Source organism: Sycon ciliatum, chromosome 1, assembly GCF_964019385.1.
Source record: "Sycon ciliatum chromosome 1, ocSycCili1.1, whole genome shotgun sequence".
In the NCBI taxonomy this organism is placed as follows: Eukaryota; Metazoa; Porifera; class Calcarea; order Leucosolenida; family Sycettidae; genus Sycon; species Sycon ciliatum.
The window spans coordinates 80,160,856-80,181,363 of record NC_088643.1 but is presented as its reverse complement, the minus strand read 5'-3'; the positions used below and the strand labels follow the sequence as shown (position 1 = coordinate 80,181,363).

At 46.4% G+C, this 20,508-nt stretch overlaps 1 protein-coding gene across 1 annotated transcript; it reads right to left on the bottom strand.

Moving 5' to 3' along the window:
* Positions 1-737: 737 nt before the first annotated feature.
* LOC135805750 (rho GTPase-activating protein 18-like) lies at positions 738-20,175 on the bottom strand. The gene is made up of 13 exons (XM_065319840.1): positions 19,962-20,175; positions 15,161-15,382; positions 14,002-14,242; positions 12,083-12,434; positions 10,955-10,979; positions 10,204-10,256; positions 9,287-9,387; positions 5,529-5,587; positions 5,142-5,224; positions 3,910-4,044; positions 3,276-3,521; positions 2,521-2,935; positions 738-1,990 (listed from the first exon to the last, which is right to left on the bottom strand). Exons 1-13 carry the CDS (start codon positions 19,975-19,977, stop codon positions 1,869-1,871), a joined length of 2,070 nt encoding a protein of 689 aa, XP_065175912.1. The 5' UTR covers positions 19,978-20,175; the 3' UTR covers positions 738-1,868.
* Between the last annotated feature and the right edge of the window lie 333 nt (positions 20,176-20,508).

The window sequence follows — 20,508 nt, the reverse complement described above, 5'->3', positions numbered from 1 at the left end:
CACCACGTTTCCATCATAGCGCTATATAGCCTAGGAGCGGTGGCATCATTTATGCACAGCAAGAAGGCAGCAATGCCTGTACCTATGGTGAAGTAAAATAAAGGTAACATAACATAACATGATTGTACAGAACAGTCATGTACTCTTGATAGTACACTAGGCTACAGGACTCCGGAGCACTGAGGTTTTGTAAATGCTATGCTTGCAACATCTTTCAAAGTGACGATGCACATTCTGTCCCCGGGGAAAATTGCGGAAAATTGCGGAAAAAATCGCAAAAAACGCGGGGAAAAACGCGGCATAATATGGCATAATTTGCGGTGAATTTGCGGTAAATATGCGGTGAATACTATTGATGTGCGGCAATTTTCAGTGAGTATGTAGTGAAATCAATCAGTTACAAGTCTCTGGTGTAAGCACTCGTCATATTTGAGTAAAAAGCCGCCACGATGAGACGTTGCTGACCGGACAGTGCACTGTGTGTACGTGTAGTGCAACAAAAAAGTTCAAAAAACGCGGGAATATCGCGGAAAACGCGGTCTTTTAAACAATCGCAAAAAACGCGGAAAAAAACGCGGCCGCGGAATTGCAATTTTCCCCGGGGGACAGCACATTGTAGGCATAATACACATTGCATACGTGGCAAAGCACACACAGCTGCATGTACAGCAAGCCAGTCGACACTTGCAGGCCGACAGCAAGCCACCAGCACGACACTTGACAGGACAGACTGGAGATTGTTGTACACAGATGAGTCAAATCTGAGTTATTGGATGCTATAGGTGAATGCATGCACGGAGACAACACGCAGCACCATGCCAGACTGTTCAACAGCAACACTTTGGATACTGCACCTAAAACCAGTTGCAACAGCAAGAAGCTATAAAAAACAAGACGAAGAAAACAGGCGTGTGTATGTGGGAGAGAGAGAGAGAGAGAGAGAGAGAGAGAGAGAGAGAGAGAGAGAGAGAGAGAGAGAGAGAGAGAGAGAGAGAGAGAGAGAGAGAGAGAGAGAGAGAGAGATAGTTGCACGGAGAGCTACAGCAATGAAGCATGTGTGCCAGCTTGCTTACAGCAGACAAAAGAAGAGAAAGAGTAAGAAGGTGGCCCCAGATGACTAAACTCAGGTAAACTATGGACATAAGTATTGGAGCCGCAACACTAATGCACAGGAAGTTAAGAGTCAGCAACCCAAGCTAGCCGGAGGACGGAAACTAAAGAAAAATGGATGGCACTGCAACTGCTGGCATTTATATAACTGAAGCAGATCTACTTTGGCTTGCGCGACTCCTGTTTTGTTCGCCAGGGAGGGGGGAGTAGCATTGATGTATGAGGCTTGATCTAGTGCATCAAGGTCAGGAAGGGGTTCAAGGAGTCTCCACCCATAGGGGCTTCTAATGCAATTTCACTCAGAATGCATGCACATGCACAACCCGCCCAAGAGAAATACTATTCGACGGAAGTCAGTAAGAAAATACATGGACAGAAACGCCAAAATGAAGATCTACAGTAAAATACCAAAGACACAAAAAAGAATACAAATAATCTGGTGAACGAAGGTGAAAGGAGGCCGGCTGTTGAGCTGGCGCAAGCATTGTACCAGTTGTATCACGTGCTCATCAAGGTACAGGGACGCCCCGGCCCCTGACGGGAGCCCACTCAACCCGGCAACAATATGTGTTCATCGGTGCCAGGCAGAACAAGTAAGTCTCGGTTGCTTTGCATGCTATTTACAAGGCGTACATACATGGCACACACTGACTGACTGACATGTGCATGCAAGTAGCATCTAGGCGTCCACGGCAAGGTGCAATCCAGCGTACCACCAGTGCACACCATAGGCCAGCTACTTCATATGTCCATTTCTCTCAACATACGGATAGCGGGGCGCCGTCTGGACTCGGAAAGCGCTTCCTGACGAAGAACCGTGTGCCAGGGTTCTCTTTCAGGATTTCCATAACAAGTGCGCCTTCTCGCAGTCGCCGTGAGCCTGTGGCAGAAGCAATGAATACACACAGAGCAGTATAGTCAGGTATGTGCGAAACCTAAAGGAAGAAGTACAGTATCACCATCACAATCTTCTACCAACAGCTGGACGTTTCAAGGGTAGAGAAAAAAAAGCACAGCACGTGCTGGTACAAGTCATGCAGTTTGCAAAGGAGAACAAAGACAGCAGAATGATTGTAAGCATGCGATTTGTCCTGACCAAGAGATCAAGTGAGGATGGCCAAGAGGCAATAGGTGGGGCACGAGCATAGGTGGGGCACTCGCCCAAGCTCTCTTGTAAGGGCCGGGTTCCACTGCGGCTTCGCGGCACTTGGCTGTGCAGCGCAGTTCCACTGACACTCGCCATTCACGTTACCGCGGTCGTGCTCCGCGTTTATTTTATGACCCTTTACCTGCCTGCGCACGTGCACACGGGCAAAATCAAAAAATCCTCGTGTTCCGGCCTGCGCAACGAATTAAAAAAAATGTACACGCATGCAACAAGTACTAGTTGACAATGATAGTTGCACCTACCGATATTTCCATCGCATTCGTACATGTCCTCATTGGTGATCACCCTGCCGTTGGCAGAGTTGTTCACTGGCGAGCTGTGGCGGCGCGACGTATAGGTGTCCTGGAGCGATGACGTGCTGGATTTGACACACAAGTGATCAATTCCCATGCTGCTCGGCGACGATGGTGACGAGCCATCCTCTCCGATTGAGCCCAACAACTGCTTGTGGTTCGTCTTGCCCATCGACAGGTCCAGCGCGTTAATGCTAGAGCAGTCATCTACCGTCTGGCTGCCGTGAGACGGTGACATCAGGCCCATCTGCTTGCGTCGGAAATTTGTCAAGACCTCACACACCCGCGAGTGGTTGTTAATTTCTAGAATCATTGATATCCTGGGGAACTCTGGAGAAAGAACCTTTATCACATAGTGATTGCTCTGTAACAAGAAAACCAATCAACAGATACACACACAGGAGTAAGCAGGATAGTAGTGCTTGTACAAGTAACTTCCATCAACGTGCAGCTGGAGGACAAGTGATGTGCGCTACAAGTGGCGGCCTATCAAAATACCGCTATGAGGAAAAAGCAGATGCACAGACAGACAGACACCCCTAACCATAACGTGTGAATAGGGCAGGTCTATGAAACAACCACCGTTAGGCACTGCATCTGCCGCGAGGGTTTACCGGGTGTTAGTGGCCGTCGTGAGTTCCCTTCGGGAGCAGCCACGATAATTTACTCTCTTTTTTGTAACGAAACAATCAGAGCATGCTTACCTTGGATACTTTCCCAACTACCGGGGATGGCAACTCGGTGCAGCGCGATACTGACAAAGACTTGTTCTTCTGCGCTGTCAGCACTTTCTTGACATCCTTGTAGTTCTTCGCCTTTCGTGTTTGACTGGCCTCTGCTTCATTCAGATCACGCAGGTGACTTATCAGTACGTTGGGTACAACAAACAGCACCTGCCAGTAGAAGATCAGAATACGCACGACCTGCGATGTTCCAGCTGCCAGTTTTACCTGAAAAAACACACAGGGGCAGAGAATAGAGGGGCATTGACTTCGGAATCTTCTGTCCATGTATTCAAGAAAGAGCTGCGCAAACATTCCTGTAAGTATTCAGGTCTACTCGCTGGCATGCCGCTATCCTGTTCATCGTAGCCCCCCCCCCCCCTTCCCAATCTGTACTCTCTTGTACTATCATCCTTCAATGCGACGGAATATCACAACAACAAACCTTAGAGAGAAGAAGAAAATACGTACATGCACAAAAAAGTGAATTTCACCTCTACTGATGTTCCTCTGGCTACACCTCAATGCAAAAAAACAACACTCTCTGACACTGTCTGCTTCAGCGCCAAAGCATCAGCAATAGGAAAAAAAACAGTTTCCTTATTTAGGTGTTTACCTCGCTATCAGCATTGCGACTCATTTTCCCAAGTTGACAGAAGAGATTGGGTGCAATAATCATAGCTACATTGCTTAAACCCATCTTGTTAAATTCTTCAAACTCCGTTATTCGCCGCAGCTGTCGTAGGAGAACCTGAAATATGCATACAACAGAGCAACAAATGCACACTGTTGGAAAACTACACTGTTATGGCACACACCTCCAGCAGAATGGAGATTTCAAAGACGTAATTCCCTTACGTAAAGCAACAGAGACTGGTTACAGGCAAGCTCCGTAGTAATTGTTACTCGCAAAGCTATGACATACCGTATTATCTCTAATATAAGCACGGTCCTTTATTTTTTCAATGTACCTCCGCCCCGTGCTATTATTGGAGACGTTCCTTTATTGGAGACTGTTCCATTATTATTTCAACCTCATTTCAGAGGCTTGTTGCCATGCCAAATTCATGTCAGATACACACATTTCAGGGTTTTTTCGCCGGTACAGATAATGAATTTACACAGTGTGCTTATAATGGAGACTGAGCACTTTATTTTTTGAATGCCGCCCAAAGGTGTTCTATTATTGGAGACGTGCTATTATTGGAGACGGCTTATATTAGAGATAATACGGTAGGTGGGTCACATCAAAAAGTGACACAGTACGCCTGGCATAGTAAAGGTACACCACACTGTATTGCTTGTGAACATAACGTGTGCGTGCGTGTAGGCGATTTCCGTGAGACCATTCGTGAGCAGGCAAAATGCGTAGGTTAGGTGTCAGCAGCCGCTCATATTGCCTAATCTACAAAGCATTCAATACAGGCGCATGTACCCAGTGTGTGCCCTGTAAGCAGGTGGCATGTGGCAACAAGATGTCTGGCCTCAGTAGTACTTCGTAGTATCCTGTACACATGTCCCATACCAGCATACACATAGCTACTGACACTGGGAAGCGTTCAATGACAGCACACGTTGCCAGTACAGTATCCTGTATATCATGACCCTATTGTCGCACAAAACGGGGAGATTTTCAAGCGTGCGAACAAAGCAACCAAATCGAGGGGGTCCACGAGCACACGGTCTCTTGTCGTGTATGTGTGTTAGTGTGGGCAGACCGGCATTATTCACATTTTCCACATGGCCAAGAGGTGTAGGGCATGTGCCAGCATAGCAAGGGCACTGAGAGCAAACTTTCTTGTTGTAAAGCTGTCAGACGTATGACAGAACCTCCAACCATATTCTTACCATCAGCGTTTCCCGATGGCCATCTGGTAACAGCAGTATCAATAAGTTAAGAGCGCCAATCTGATCTCTACGATTAGGAATGGCTGGAAAGAAAGAGCACAAGTGAAGAGAGCATGATAAGTCCAGCGTGTTGTATCAGAGTAGAGGAGTGAGCTCCCGTATCCTGTGGTGACGAATGTCTTGGATACAGGTACACGTACTCAATGTCTGAGTCAAGCTCGTCAAAAGTTCCAAGTGCCAGGGCTGAAGTTCTATGTCTTAGGCTAATAATATAAGTGCAAGTACATGTGGTTGAATTAATGTGTTAGCATGCACTGCACTCTGCAGCAACAATGCATGAAGGCATGAAACTCGACGAAAATCCTAAGCAACAGACTTGCAGCATACCTTCAGCTGTCGCAAATGCACGAAGGTATTCATGAGTGAGGAGCGGTATCGGCAGTTCTCTGTTGGCAGTAAAAGATCACAAAGCCAGCATGACACCAGTTTACACTTGCATGTTTGTTTTTTATAGTGTGTGTGTGTGTGTGTGTGTGTGACCTGAGTTGCCAATTTCAATGAAAACACCAACATTCATCAACACCAACATGTTCATCTGCAAGTTCCTTGAATTTGCCCAGTTGCTCTTCCTTGTTTACTACGCTGTGATGTGAATCTAACTCTCGACCATCACAAGATACCGTGAATGGTGCACTGCTGTGAAACATCGTTCAGACTTTAAGCTACGGTCTGTTACTGTGCATGTGCCCCAGCAAAGAAGTACAGTAGAGTTGAGCGCTGAAGAACGCCACAGCCTAAAGTTAAGAACGGCGGTGTTGGTTTCCGACAGCTTTCGGGATAGATAAGATCCAGTACGAATTGCTTCTAAGAACGTGCTATAAGAACGCAGCCAGATTACCCAACAAGGTAAGAACGCCCCAGACTAACCCCTTGGAAACAACGTTCTTGGACGCGCGATTTTACTGTACTGGTTTTAAGGCCCATGGTTTTGAACGCCATACGTTTCAATGTACGGCAAACAGTCTTGTGCAAACAACACACGGCATTAAAACCGAGTCACCAACACGATCCTAGCAGATATCCAGATAGTGCATACGCTGGCTTTCATTGTACGTAGTACGAAATAATATACTCGGAACGAGTGATGTGCGATTTTTCCGTCAGAGACCCCATATGCAGATTTCTTGGGGCGGCGGAGGTTATATTATACTCTTGATACTGGTACTGGTGGCATATGCAGCGTCCAGCAGTGAAAAGGAGCAGCTAGATCTTATAGGCAATACACTGACAAGCACTGAAATCACCGTGGACGGCCCATAATGTACCATACTGGTCAGGGCGTACTCTTCTTCACTCCCTAGCACAATACATGTGTCATATCGGCCTCGGCAGCTGACGGGTTCTCCTGGGCTGTGCGACGAACTAACTACTCTGCCGGTACTAGTTTACATGTTGGGTGAACATGTTCCCCTCATGAGCGCGCGTTTGTACGGCAGCTGTCTTTTGTATTTACTTGTCATTTTTATCAATGCATGGGCCGCGGGATGTTGTATCTGCTAACTGTCTTATCGTATACGCTAGCTGTTTAAGTTAATTCATAAATAATACGCATTTCTCCTTGTGATCAAGGGAAAAACAAAGGTTAAAAATCCAAAGAAGTGTGACACATGACGCGTAAGTGAACGTATTACAATTGTAATACTTACGCGTCATGTCTCACACTTCGTTGGATTTTTAACCTTTGTTTTTCCCTTGATCACTTTAGTTCCGTATTTCCACTGATGATCGGAGCTTGAAAATCGATTCTGGAAACACACAATCTAAAACCTTGAACAAATTTCTCCTTGTCTTCTCCCATTGGTCAATTCTGCATAGCAACAAGCTTTCTATGGTCTTGATTGGTTGGTTTTTCCCGCCTTTGCTACGCCTTTGTCTAACTCGATCCTTTTTGTTATCATATAACTCCTGCTGCTTCTGATCAAAAGTGCCAACCTTCCTTCGACCTTCAATCTTGAATCGAGCTTGAAATCACAGTTACTCTCAACCTTCTTCGAATGACCAAGGTGAGCGTGTGTGGCTGAATGGATACTTGGACCAACTATATTGGTTGATGACCTGGTGGGGTTACTACGGCAATGCGAATGTATATGTTGTAGCCTTGAGATTGGTATTGTGTATGTCCGGCATGACATATTTGGTGCTGTGACCAGGATCCAAGTTCTGTTCTTCTGTATGCGATTGCTTACAGATGCCTCCGACAACTGTCAGCGTCGATTTGATGATGGAAGCCGCCGAACGCGGGGCAGCAGCCCTCGAAGCACTCGGGGAGCACGAACAAGCCCGTCATCTCCACCGAGTCCCGCAACATCTGGGCCCGTTGCTTCGGCACGCCAAAGACCTCCAGGCACTGGGGATGACGCCGGCCGAACGGTCGGCAAAGAAGAGTCGGAAATGGAAAGAACGAAAAGGTCGTCGTGCTGCCGAGGCGACTAAGGAGAAAGTGTGTGCGTGCGCATCCTCCGTGCCGGCGAGCCCCAAGAGGAAGGGGAAATCCGACTCTTCTTCATCCGCCAGTGCAGCTCCGAGGGCGGATTCCAAGGGCGCGACTGCGTCCGAAGAATCTGCCGAACTCGGAGTGGAGTGTCAGCGGCAGCGGGAAGAGGCGCATGAAACTTGTCAAGCGCAGGCGGCCGGGTGGTCTGCCAAGCTTGACGAGCAAATGATGGAACTGGAACAAGAGCTCCTCTTGGATGACTTATGAACATTTTTAATTTCGAATTTAAATAAACAAGACTGGATGGTCGTTGGTATCTAAATTCTTGTGTTCTGAGTGATCTGGTGATGGGTTACTTGCATGCTACAGACTTGACGGGGGTGCTGGAATGTTGGGGTGGATATCATAATTATTGTATGTTCTATGTTGTCTAAAAGCCGAACAGATCGAATGATTTGACGGCCGGGCAGCAAACAATGATCGTAATGTAGAGCGATTGCTCTTTAGCGAAGGCAGATTTGCCTGTTTTTGAGAGTTGCATGAGGGTTGAATTGGCGCGGACTGGTGATCGGTTGAACACCATACCGTACTACAGACCAGTTTGACCATGACTTTTGCTGACCCGTACGCGAATGGTGTGATCCGATGACGACTGTAGTACATACGAACGTATGTACTGTGCAGTACTTGTGACCTGAACAGCTCTCATTGGTCGGAGGAACACCGTACGAAGTAGCAAGTGGGGAATATAAGGCGCCACTGGGCAAGGAAAAGGTATCACAGTCTTGCGATTGCAAATGACAAAGAAATCCTGTTGAGAGCGAACACACTCGATTTTCTTATTATCATGGCTCACAATCAGGCTCCGGATACAGCAGCGAACGCTGCTGTAGGGGGTGCCAATGGTGGGGCGATGGTGGTACGGCCGGCAGTGATGCCTGAAGCATATGATGGCGTGGGGGATTGGGTGGAGTACTTGCAGTACTTCAACTAATGTGCTCGTGTGTACGAGTGGAATGACGTGCAAAAAGCTCAATACTTAGCCGTAGACCCGGGTGCTCGAATGAGAGACATGGTACCAAAACAGAAACAGCCTGAAATTGGACCTAAACTTATTCCGATTTCGTTTAGTTTTCACAAATACCATCAACATACGGCCCGGTAATGGTATGCCAAATTTCAGCTCTTCCCGGTAAACGGTTTTCGAAATACTTGCGACCCACTTTTTGTTGGGTCCTTGATTCGAGGATGTGGGTCCACGGTACGGTGCTACCAAAGACCTGCTGAATCTGCGGCTCCACTGACTATCTTGCTCTCAAAAACGAAGTAGTAAGTTACTACTCCCTGCCCTCAACTGCCATAACAAGCGTAGACGATGGTAGACCCGTGTGCTTGAATCAGAGACGATCTGACGAGTTTGCTGTTTCTGATTCGAGCACCCAATTTTCAATATCAAATTTAAAAAATCCGAAGGAAATACGACAATTTTACTTGAGACCGGTATTGTGTATGTCCGGCATGACACATGCAGTATTATACATTCCACATCTGGACTCCAGTGTGTCTGTAGCCTGAAACTGGAACTGTGGATCCAAAGTAAAGCGTACAATAGCAACATGTACTTGTGAGCGGAAAGTGACCGGAAACATACCTTAGATACTGCTTCAATAGCGTTGCTGCATCATTTGTTCTTCGGCCAGCCCAAGAAAACGTGCCTTCATCATACCCTTTCTCTAACTCCTCCCGTAGTCTCTGCAGCGCAAAAACGCAGAAAAACAGATAATTCAGAACGTGCCAATTGAAACACCACCATACCGAGCAAAGATGAAATCACCATCCCAGTGACAGTTCTCCTTTTAAGGACAATCAAAGATAGTGTAAAAGCAGAAATTTTCGGTGGTGTAGTATTTTCGGTATTCTCCAAAATCGGCGATTCGGTGGATGGGAAATTCTCGGTAAACCCGCTGTCCAGGTAAGTGCACTATAATTATAGTACTATATCGACATTTTCGATGCGTTTTATTTTCGGTAAAAGTGTTGGCACCGAAGTTGCCGAAAATTTCTGCTTTTACAGTATTACACATCAGAGCAACAGTCAGTCAATGATTGGCGCTGTAAAGTCCTGCTGATAGCATGGCTGCACACAGTTTACAGCTAGACCTAGCTTACGCAGTTCCCCTGCGCTCGCTCTCCAACTTTCTTCCAATGTTGAAGCAGGAAGAGTCACCAGATTGCTGATCAATGTGACACAAGTTGACCAACTAGCATTTATACTAGTGATCACTTGCTGGCAGCATGATCATTATACATCGTGTACTGACTTTTGGGCTTTTTTAGTGTTGACTGCCAGCTGCACCTCGCCCATCGAACAATAAATTGCCGAAATAGACTTCAAATTGTCGTGCCACAACTAGACATCCATGCCAAAATGACATGACAGATCAAATCACACAGTAACAGTTCTTTTAGAAAGGCGGGAAAGCTAATCCAATTATTTGCAGTAGCCATTTTGCTTTTAACACGCAGATGGAGGAATGAATTAGTCAAGCTAGATTGTGTATACCACACCTTTAATCTTGCCGAATTGCCCGGAATACGCAAAATTCCTTCGTCCTTCAGCGCTGCACAGTAGAATGACAGAAAAGGAAATCCACAAGATCAACACTCTGCCATATGGAAAATTGGAAATAGAACAGAGAATAGGCTAAGCAGCCAAACCTCAGGGAATAAAGGACCAGGAATTCCTCACACACACAGTCATCTCTCTCTCTCTCTCTCTCTCTCTCTCTCTCTCTCTCTCTCTCTCTCTCTCTCTCTCTCTCTCTCTCTCTCTCTCGCTCTCTCTCTCTCCACACACAGTGCTGCAGTGGTTGAAATGGGTCAATCTGCCAAACCAAGCAAAGAATACACTTCCTTTTGTCATCCACGTGCCCCATATGTGCATCAAGGAGTAATTGCATCTATGGAGACAACATGAGGCCATAGCACCCAAAACGATCTGTGGGTAGCGACCTTGGATTTGGAGGCTCTATATGACCCACGCAACTGCAGTCATGAACTGCTGACTCCAAACATGGCACAGACCCGCTGTGCCATAGTTGCGCATGCATAAACTGGACTTGCCCTTAGGGGCAATTGAAACAGACAGTCCAGGAGCGAAGCCCATGTCGTCTTTCCGTTCCACTTGCCCATGGCGTCTTTCCATAGGCCCTACAGCATCCTGATGTATATGCACTATGGATGTGGTTAGATACATTCTAAACACAGCTACAAGCAAACCAGCCATAGTCTGATAGAGCAGTGTACACAGCTCACGTACCATTTTCATCTAAGAAATTACAAATCTGCAAGGAATACACAGGGACATTGGAGAACAACAATTATGTCTTGCAACACAAAGCATATCCACAGGGAAACTGCTAGTAAACTAATCCACCAGAGCTAAACACACCTAGAGATCTGAACTGAAACAGCTTGCCAGAAGGTTTTCACTGTAGTCCATTTATCCCAAATAGTTGCGTTGGCTTTGGGATGCCAGGTTTTGGCTAAATAAATAGGCTCGAAAGCCCGAAATTTCTGGGCTGGGACCTGCTTCTGCATACGTCTTGTCACAGTCCACCCATCCTATATTGTAAAACCTGGCTGAATTTCTAGCTCCCTTGGACTTTCCCGACCTCAAATTAATGTGACAAGGAAGAACTGCACAGTTCGCATAATGCAGTAAGTACAGTTGTTTTTAGCAACGTTTTACCATATCTACCGCTATTTGGATGAATGGACAGTAGCTACGATATCCCTGATGATACCCGTACAAGCAAAAAGCAGGGTTCACGTTGAATTAGGTTTGGATTGTGGGCGCAGCCAAGGATGAAGAGGACAGAAGAATGTTTTCAATGCACATGCAAGTGGAATCCGGATATAGTCAGCCTTGCGAATAGCACCCCTCCCCCCCCCCCAACCGTGCATTAGAAAAGTGCCGTTATTCGTGAGGCTTAAAGTATGCAGTCAAATGGTCACTAGGTCGAGGTCATTGATTATTTTCGAGGTTGACTGTAATTCAAACGTGGCTTACACCAATTCAATTTCAGTCAATAAGATTTCAATAAGATCCCTACATTTTCTTGTCTGATAATTCGAACCGCAAACTGGGCACATACGCCCTTGTTAGAAGTCTCATGAAATCCGCCTACATAAAACATGTGTCGAATTCCTACTGATAATTTGAAGCTCAGGGTGCACAAGCAGGCTGTACTCGAGCAGTACTCGCCAGTGCAGAGGGTGTGAGATGCATAACGCAACTCTGTGTGACAATGCAAGCATTTGACATACACACTGCCTTGGGGTACACGTTTCGATAACTAGAGGTCCCCCTGCAAGTTGGGATTTGGGTTACCAGGGTTCCAGCTGTACTCGATGCCTTGAAATTAAGCTCAGCCGACTCCATTACCTCTTCCATGAAGACAGGACACTTGGCAGTTGGTATCCGCTCCTGATCTCTTTCCAGTAGAGTGGTCAGCGGCACACCAAGAACCTTAGACTCGGATGTGGTTGCTTTCCGCTTGGGTGGACGGGACACTCGCAGCGGTAAGCTGTGGCGATCGAACAGCGACGTCAGCTCCAGCAGTGCAATGTGACGTATCTTGTCACGATCTGGAACCGATAAGTCATCCATGTAGGATACGCCCGTCGGCTGAAACCGCAGTCGATACTCAGGCAGCGGTTGTGATTCATCCGTACGACCGTCTTCTCCGTACTGTAATACCAGATAGTCGTTGTCGCGGGGGTCACCAGGATGGGGGCTGCAAGTAGAAAGTACAAAGGCAAGCATAAATACAAGCATGAATACACGTATGCGTACAGCAGTCCCGCATATATTTGCATGGGCAAGAAGTGTGGTAGGTGTAGTGCAGACCAGCATGCATCACACAGCACAGGGTGTGTATGTACGTGAACAGCTACACTGTATGCTGAGACTTCACTAAATTCGCAAACGCTAAGTACAAGCACATTTGCTTACACATGAAGAACAATCACTTGGAAAAATCGTGGAACAGCGCGTTTCCAGATAATACAAACTGTTCTTGTATGCAGGGGATTACGGTAAACTGTATCAGGGAAAGGCTGTGTTCCCATACGAGTTTTCAGACTGGCATGAACATGGATTGACAGGAGTGTTTACATAATACACAGCGCTTAACCTGGGTTGGACAGGAAACGTACTACTGTACTTATGTTTTCACGGTGACAGCGTGAACAAGGCGAGGACGCACTGTATGGGAAACAGTGCTCCTGACTACAACCATAAACCGGTTGGTAGAGTCTCGGTCCTCGCCTTGTTCATGCTGTCACCGTGAAAACATGTTACCTATCCGGCAAGGCTTGCATAATACTGTACTTATGTGCGTATTTCGAGCTGGGATTGCACAGGCACATGTCCCACCTAAGTAGCCATGCGACTATACAGGACTCTGGAAATTGACTTTTGATGCCTACCATTGCAATAGTACAGAGCCCCTGGAGTGTGCAACTCCAGCCTATGTAGTCAACGGCAGCAGAACTTAACATCACGTGACAACCCCCTACACATAATTATTTGCACCCTGTGCATAATAGATACATGTACGTACCAAGTTGTACATAATCCTGCTTTCGGTTCAACGCTCAGCTGGTCAGTTTGCACTGTTTGCCAGCGTAACCTTGGTGTCATGCGAAGTTCTGCGTTCACAGACTCACAGTACTAGATTGCGGTTGTGCAGGCAGTTGCGCACACTTGGGATTATGTACTCTTGCTATCAGCAATCTCCCTGGGTCAACCCTGTTCATGTTAGCACCCACATTTTTCCACCATACTTTTCAACCCATGGTTGATAAATATGGTGGTAAAGACACACCTGGCAATATGGCGGTAAACACACGCCTGCCCACACACGCTCTCTAGGCTGTAAAGTTCTGGCACAGAGCTCTCCTTCTCACCACCACCATCAGTTCGCGCCTGGTCGATGCATGGCTGGCGGTATCCGGCATAGCAGGCTGGTACATCAAGTAGCGCATGGCACATAGATGATGACACAGCAACGACATAGCTCGATTGCGACGTACGTTTCGTCCCCGCTGGACTCATCAGGCAATCTTCTTCTTGGATGTCTTCATACGGAGCTTGACTTTTTTCATACTTTTCAACCCGGGTTGAAACATCTCATGTAAACACGGCCAAAGATAAAGCATTTGAGTGTAGACAAGGGGGCTAGTTCAAGGTCAAGATTGTCCAAAGTGAAATCCGATCATTGGTAGCTACACATGTAGAATGTAGTGCGAGGCACTTCTACTAGTGCTGGCTATTACATCACAATGACATCATACACTCACTCGGAATGATCGGCGTAGTGATGTGCACAGTCACATGACGTCCGCAGCGGAGAGATGACCTCGCTGTCGCCGGGCGCGTCCTCCTGCAGGCTGGCGCGGGCCAGTGCATGGCGCCGCTTACGCACCATGGCGCTGAGCAGGGCTACATGCTTGACAACAGTGACGGCCTCGCTGAGTGACAGCACCGAGGCGGGCCGCGCATCTTTCCGACCTGGTTCAGGCGTGCCATCAGCTTCCGGGTCTGTGCATGCAGTATTCAAACAGCAGACAAACAGTGGATTGTTGCAGGGCTGACTCCGACCATCATTCATGAGTCTGGGAAAGGACTCCCAGTGAGTTCAGGTAGACTACACGCTATCAAGAGAACATGAAAACCAGAGTGTGCAGCTCGGATGGGTGGCTGTCACGGCGGAATTCCGTGATTACATCATTTTAGTGATGTAGTGCGTACAAGCAGGATTCAAGCAGGTCTCTTTCTGCACAACTGCAGCTCAGTTGTACGTACTACGCCATTTCCCGCCTCAGATCTGGGCCAAATATGATGTATTACACAGTAATCACGGAATTTCGCCGTGACAGACACCCATAGCAGAAAAGGCCCCAAGCTGCACACTCTGGTTTTCATGTACTCTTGACGCTATCCAACCTCCCTTATTGGACTGAAGCAGTTGTATGCCTTTCTATAGACTATTGTCTTTGTACACACTAACAAAGAATACATACCATATTTACCACTTATACGTTAACCCCAATACTTGGGGCCTCGGTGCACTGGTTCAATATCAATATGATCGATGACAGAACTTCATGACCTGCGACAGCAGTTGTAGCAGCAGTCTTTCTGAGCAGATTTCGGCGGCCATTGAGGCACGCACCGTGCCACCGAACCTCCTAGCACCAGTGTTATCCTGCAAATTCCTTGACTATCTCTGTGGCAAATGGCTCAATTCTGCCAACATTACCATTTGGTCAGTGCAGTAAGACTTTGAACATTGGATTATGACGAAAGAATGTGAAGTCTGCTGTAATAGCTTGAGTGTTTCAGAAGGGACATTGATAGACAATGGAACACAACATAGCTCAGCTGACATGGAGGCAACTCTGCACCTCGTACAGTACAACAATCAGTAAAACAGAATTGAGCACTATGATCATTCACCTGTCTCCCTATCCTCTTTAGGGTCCTCGTACTCCGATGTCGGCTTCTCTGCTATGCCAGGTGACTCCTGCTCAATGCGCTTGGCTTCTTCCCAGTAACATTCTAGATTCAATGATCCGTTCACCCGTTTGCCCGAACGGCCCTTGGGTGAAAGGACATTGTGGTGGACCTCAGCTAATGCTGTTGCTGCCCCTGGTGGTGTTGATCTAACTAATGTTATGTCTGCAGGAGGAAAACACAGCAACAAATTAATCTTATGAAACAAACCTGTTGAAATGTATACCGGTATCTGACACAAGTTACACAACAAAACTGTTTTGATATGACAGGCACAATCCATAGCACTTTGGAGCGTGAAAATCTGTCCGATCAAAACAGGATTCTGCTTGGTACAGGGTGCAGCAAACATAGGTTTTACTCTATTTTGTATGTTGACCTGCCAGCAAGGATCATCCTGGGCATGACGATACACATGTATGCAGCAGTACTTGTGCACACGCAAGGCCAGAGAGTGAAAGCCATAGAAGTGATCTTCACGCTTTGCTGTTTGCTAGCGTGCGACGGGCATGCACACTACTGAACACGATTAATTTAAGGTCTGCGGATTGCACGTAAAATACTTATAATTCAGGGTCAGATTTCACTTGCAACCATTGCACTAAGCACAAACACAAGCTAACCCATGTGGTAGCTGCTAAGCACAAAGTGCCACATATACCACCTAACACAGACACACGGTATCAAGAGTATACCCCCCCCCCCCCCCCCCCCCACAAGAGTGTGCAATTCTGCATATGGGGTCTGCGGCGGCGAAAACTCACATCACGTGTCTCAGGTACGTTCGTACTACGTACAAACGAAGCATAGTGTGCGCGCTATCCAAATATCTGCCACGATCATGCTGAAGATTTGCATACCCGCGGTGAGTTTCTGTCAGAGAGTGCTTTTTTATTATTCCGCTGCTCGCTAAAAACGGGCTGGAAACGTACAACTGCGACACTGCACCACGTGATGTGAGTTTTCGCCGTCGGTATACCCCATAGAAAAGATATCAGGAGTTGCACACTCTTGGGGGGTTATAATTATACTCTTGATGGTATCTACAACACACATCACGGGTATCTACAACACACATCACGGGTATTGCTGTTGTTTGTATTCTTTATTTAGAGTGGGAAGTCCAAAACAGGCCCTAGCCTAATAACAATGGTCCCACTAGTGAGGGAATGCTGTATATCTGTGCATAAGGATCAGTGAGTGTAACAGCAACTAGTAGGGAAATAAAAGAGAGAAGAAAAACAACTCAAAACAGGAGTTGCGACTTGCATAGGGAGAAAATAACGTAGAGCAGTGCATACAGCATTTGTAAAAAGGCTTATTTATCTGGTAAGCAAAAAGGCAAGAGCCATTGACTTAAAGCGATTGCGTTTTCTTTCTTGCCTGACCGCAGCGGGGAGCTGGTTCCATAAGATGGTCCCAGCATAGGTGACACGTTTGGCAAGATATGCAGTTGGGCTGGCTGGGACAATCAGTAAATTGCTGTGCCTACCACGAGTTTGAGTGGAATTACTGCGGCTGAAAAAGTTAGCGAACAACATGCTGATGTTAGAGGAGTCATGGAGACAACGCTAGATAAAAACCAGAAGGTGCATGTTGGCGTATGTGGTCAATGTTTGGATGTTCATGCGTGTAAGAATATTGCTTGTGGGTGTCCCGGGAGGTACCCGACAGACTGTGCGTACAGCACGCTTGAAGAGCCCATTAAGCCGTCGACTTTGATACGCCGTGAGAAATGGTAAGTAAGCAGAAGCGGCATACATAAAGTGTGATAAAATGAAAGAACGAAAATAGGCTATGCGACATTGAAAAGGCAGGAACGTAGCGTATCGTCTGAGCACGCCAACTTTCGACGCGACGCCCCGTGCGACGTGGTCAACCATGGTGTTCCAGCTCATGTCCGCATCAAAGTGGAGACCTAAATATTTCGCAGAGCGAACAGTTGGCAGAGGCAGTCCATTACATTGCACTTGCAAGTCAAATGTTTGAGATCGTACTGGCGATATCTACAACACACATCACGGGTATCTACAACACACATCACGGATATCTCAACACGAGTGCACAGGTTAGCCTGGCATGTGCACGTATGGCAGATTCCTTGCACACACGGCACCAAGGACTATGCCAGTACGAGGAGTTAACATAGTACAGCCTGCATCGCTTGCATGAAAACGATATTAATTTTGTGTACTGCACAGTACATACTGCTAGCACATGTACATGTACTGCACTTGACAACCTTGATCTAACTCCTGCCTCCTGCTAAACACCAACTGGGAAGCGACACAGTGTGTGGAGTGTGTGGGGGATGGGGGGGAGGGGGGGGGGGGGGATCAACGGTACTTTCCGGTGCATACAGTGTACATGTGTCTGGAAAACAACATACAGAGGTCTGAGGATAGGGTGGGCAATTCTGCAAATTCTGCTCCTCTTCTCTAACCACACAAACACCTGTATGAGCTAGAGCTGTCCCAGATAAATGAAAGAAATTAATTCTGTAGATTTTTTGGCTGATATTATCCGCCGACCACAAACATGCAGTGACTGTCGCGATGGAAACGGAGGCCGTAGCTATTGAAAACATACATGTAAGTATGACGGTAGTTGAAGTGTCACAATCCAGCATTAGGTACTGTACGAGGTGATTCGTCATTATTTAACACGAAAGTAAAAAAGCCTTCTGTAGGGTTCGAGGTGTGAATCTTTCCATTTCGTCCTCTAAATAATATGTAATACTGATATCCTTGGATTGCAATGTTGGGATTCTCATTCACATAATCCTTGGTGTTGGGAAGCAGGTGGCAGTTGAAAAATGGCAATTTTTCCGCATATTATTTGTTGTGGTCATTTCTTAACATCGTGGTAAAATAGGCCTTAGCAGCACAATTTCAAGTTAGTTTTCAATAGAAGGAGACCCTACGTCTCCAGGATGGTCCAGCAAGACTGGATCAAGATCATGTTCATCCAAATACAAGCCATTCAAGCTTACATAGCAATAGGTGTATCAACCTGATTTCATGTGTAATTGTGATCAACATCTGTTAGCAAATTCAGTGATTGCCAATGTTTGGCCATTACTAGGGCCAACACACCGACATTCCTCCTTCCCAGGCGTCGTTTCCAGTATGTAGCTATCATATGCTTCCTATTCAGCTAAATATGTTGTCACTCGAGGTTGAAACCAGCGGCTATGACTCTCTTATACTCTATTTTACCGTAAACATCGCGCACATGCAGACTGAACGCTCTTGCAATGTCACTTCCTGAAGGAATATCAGTCTCAATTTTGGAGGCGAACTTGACAGAACATTGGCAATGGCAATGGCAAAAAGAAATTTGACGTGACTTTTTGCAGGTGCTTGCAATGAGATATTTTACCGATTTGTTAGGAAATGACTCAATGTTAAAATATTACGAATCACCTCGTACAGGCAGAAATTTTCGTCGGTCAATAATTTCGTCCAACTCCAAAGAAAGGGAGTTTGTCCAGTTGTAAATTTCATCCATCGATCATAAGAGTGTATTGAAAAGCTGGACAAATGGACATTCTGAAACTCGGATGTTGAGCCAATAATAAATGTAGAAAGGAAAAGGAAATATGGATACGAGTTGAGAGTATCTCCATCACTTTAATCAGATACTATATACAGTCAGAAAGTGCAATAACTAGGCACAAAACTGACAGAGTACTGAGACATTCGACGTCCTGACACCTAGCTTCAACACATCTCCGTAGCGCTAACCGACAGCCTTCCAACTTGGAAGGTTCAAGGTTACGGTTAGCGCCACGGAGATGTGTTGAAGCTAGGTGTCAGGACGTCGAATGTCTCAGTACTCTGTCAGTTTTGTGCCTAGTTGTTGCACTTTCTGACTGTATATACAATGTAGTATCTGGTTAAAGTGATGGAGAGTTACTCTCAACTCGTATCTATATTTCCTTTTCCTTTCTAAATGGACATTCGTCGGGCATTTAATTTAGTCCAAAAGCTCCTTTGACGAAAAAGACGAAATTAAATTCCAGACTAATATTTCTCCTTATACAGTATGTGGGAGCTACATGTATACAGTCATAAACCACTAAGCACCATCCCACGTGAAGCAAAGAGAACTACTTGGAACTTGACAAGTTGGGTATCCTGGGTTGCCAATTTTCGAATTCTTTTGTCAAGAAAAAAAAGATGCTCCTAGCTATTTGGACGATCGACGTGTTCCAACTAACGTTACTTCATAACCAAACAAGCACGTACACATGCAAGTAAAGTTTGAATAGCTTCGGTGCGTTCAACACTGAGATCTCCCTTCATCTGCACAATGTCAGTTTCCATAGTGTGAATAAAATTGCAGGGCAACTTCAGAAGTGTAACTGGTACACATGTACATGATTGTATTATTGTAGACATTACAAGTCCTTGAATCGTTCTTGGGAAAGCATCGACGGTATCTTTCATAACTCTGAGCACGCGAAGAAACACCATTGTCCAGCCTCAAATTGAATTGAATCAGTGACCCTCAATGACACCAGCAGAAAGTTCTTCCAACCGCAGCATTCTCCCATCGGAAAGGTTTATTTTCTGAAGAGCCTACACGCGGATCAAACCTTCATGGGCTGTGTTGCTGCGGGTGTCCTTCCCCACACATACAACAGGTTTCCGGTGTAGAGTAACTACTTGATGAATCACCAACTTCCAGCAGCACACAGCCCAAAGTACACCTGACTGCCTGAAAACTAAAGAGTCCTTACCCGCGTTGCCGGACATGCTGAGAAGATAGGCGTTCTCTCTGCTTCGCAACCAGCTCCAATCAGGTGTCTACAGCTCATCGTCCTATCATTCTTGCATGATCTCGGAGACTACAGAAAACAACAACTACTGCCAAGCTTCAAACCTCTAAGGTAGCAAAACCTCCGCGGTACAAAAGACAATGGCATAAACCAGCAAACCGGATCATGTCAACTCAGTGTTCAGGTGTTGCCTGTTGGTTGTTTCCTGACCTGGTATGGATCATGATCAGCGAACACGAACACCATGAACACCACAGTGACTGTTGTAGTTCATCAACCAGTGAGCGTGGAATCCAGTTTTGTACTTGGAAGTGGCATACGATGCACTCAGCATACTACCCTCGCGTACTGGGTCGTAAGCTACGTAGTCTACGGTAAAATCGAACACAACCGGGGCAACCACAACCACAAACTCCAAAAATGGATTTCGCGACGCCCGCGCGTCCCTGACCTGTGAGATTGTGGATCAGATGACCAGTCCGGCGCGGCCCAAGCGTAGATCTACCGG

Excerpts from the sequence above, each read along its gene's own strand:
- LOC135805750 (XM_065319840.1), bottom strand. Across the intron at positions 12,435-14,001 it reads CACTACGCCGATCATTCCGA|CCCCCATCCTGGTGACCCCC; the intron begins GTGAGTGTATGA and ends TTCTACTTGCAG. Across the intron at positions 9,388-10,203 it reads GCAATTCGGCAAGATTAAAG|AGACTACGGGAGGAGTTAGA; the intron begins GTGTGGTATACA and ends TTTGCGCTGCAG.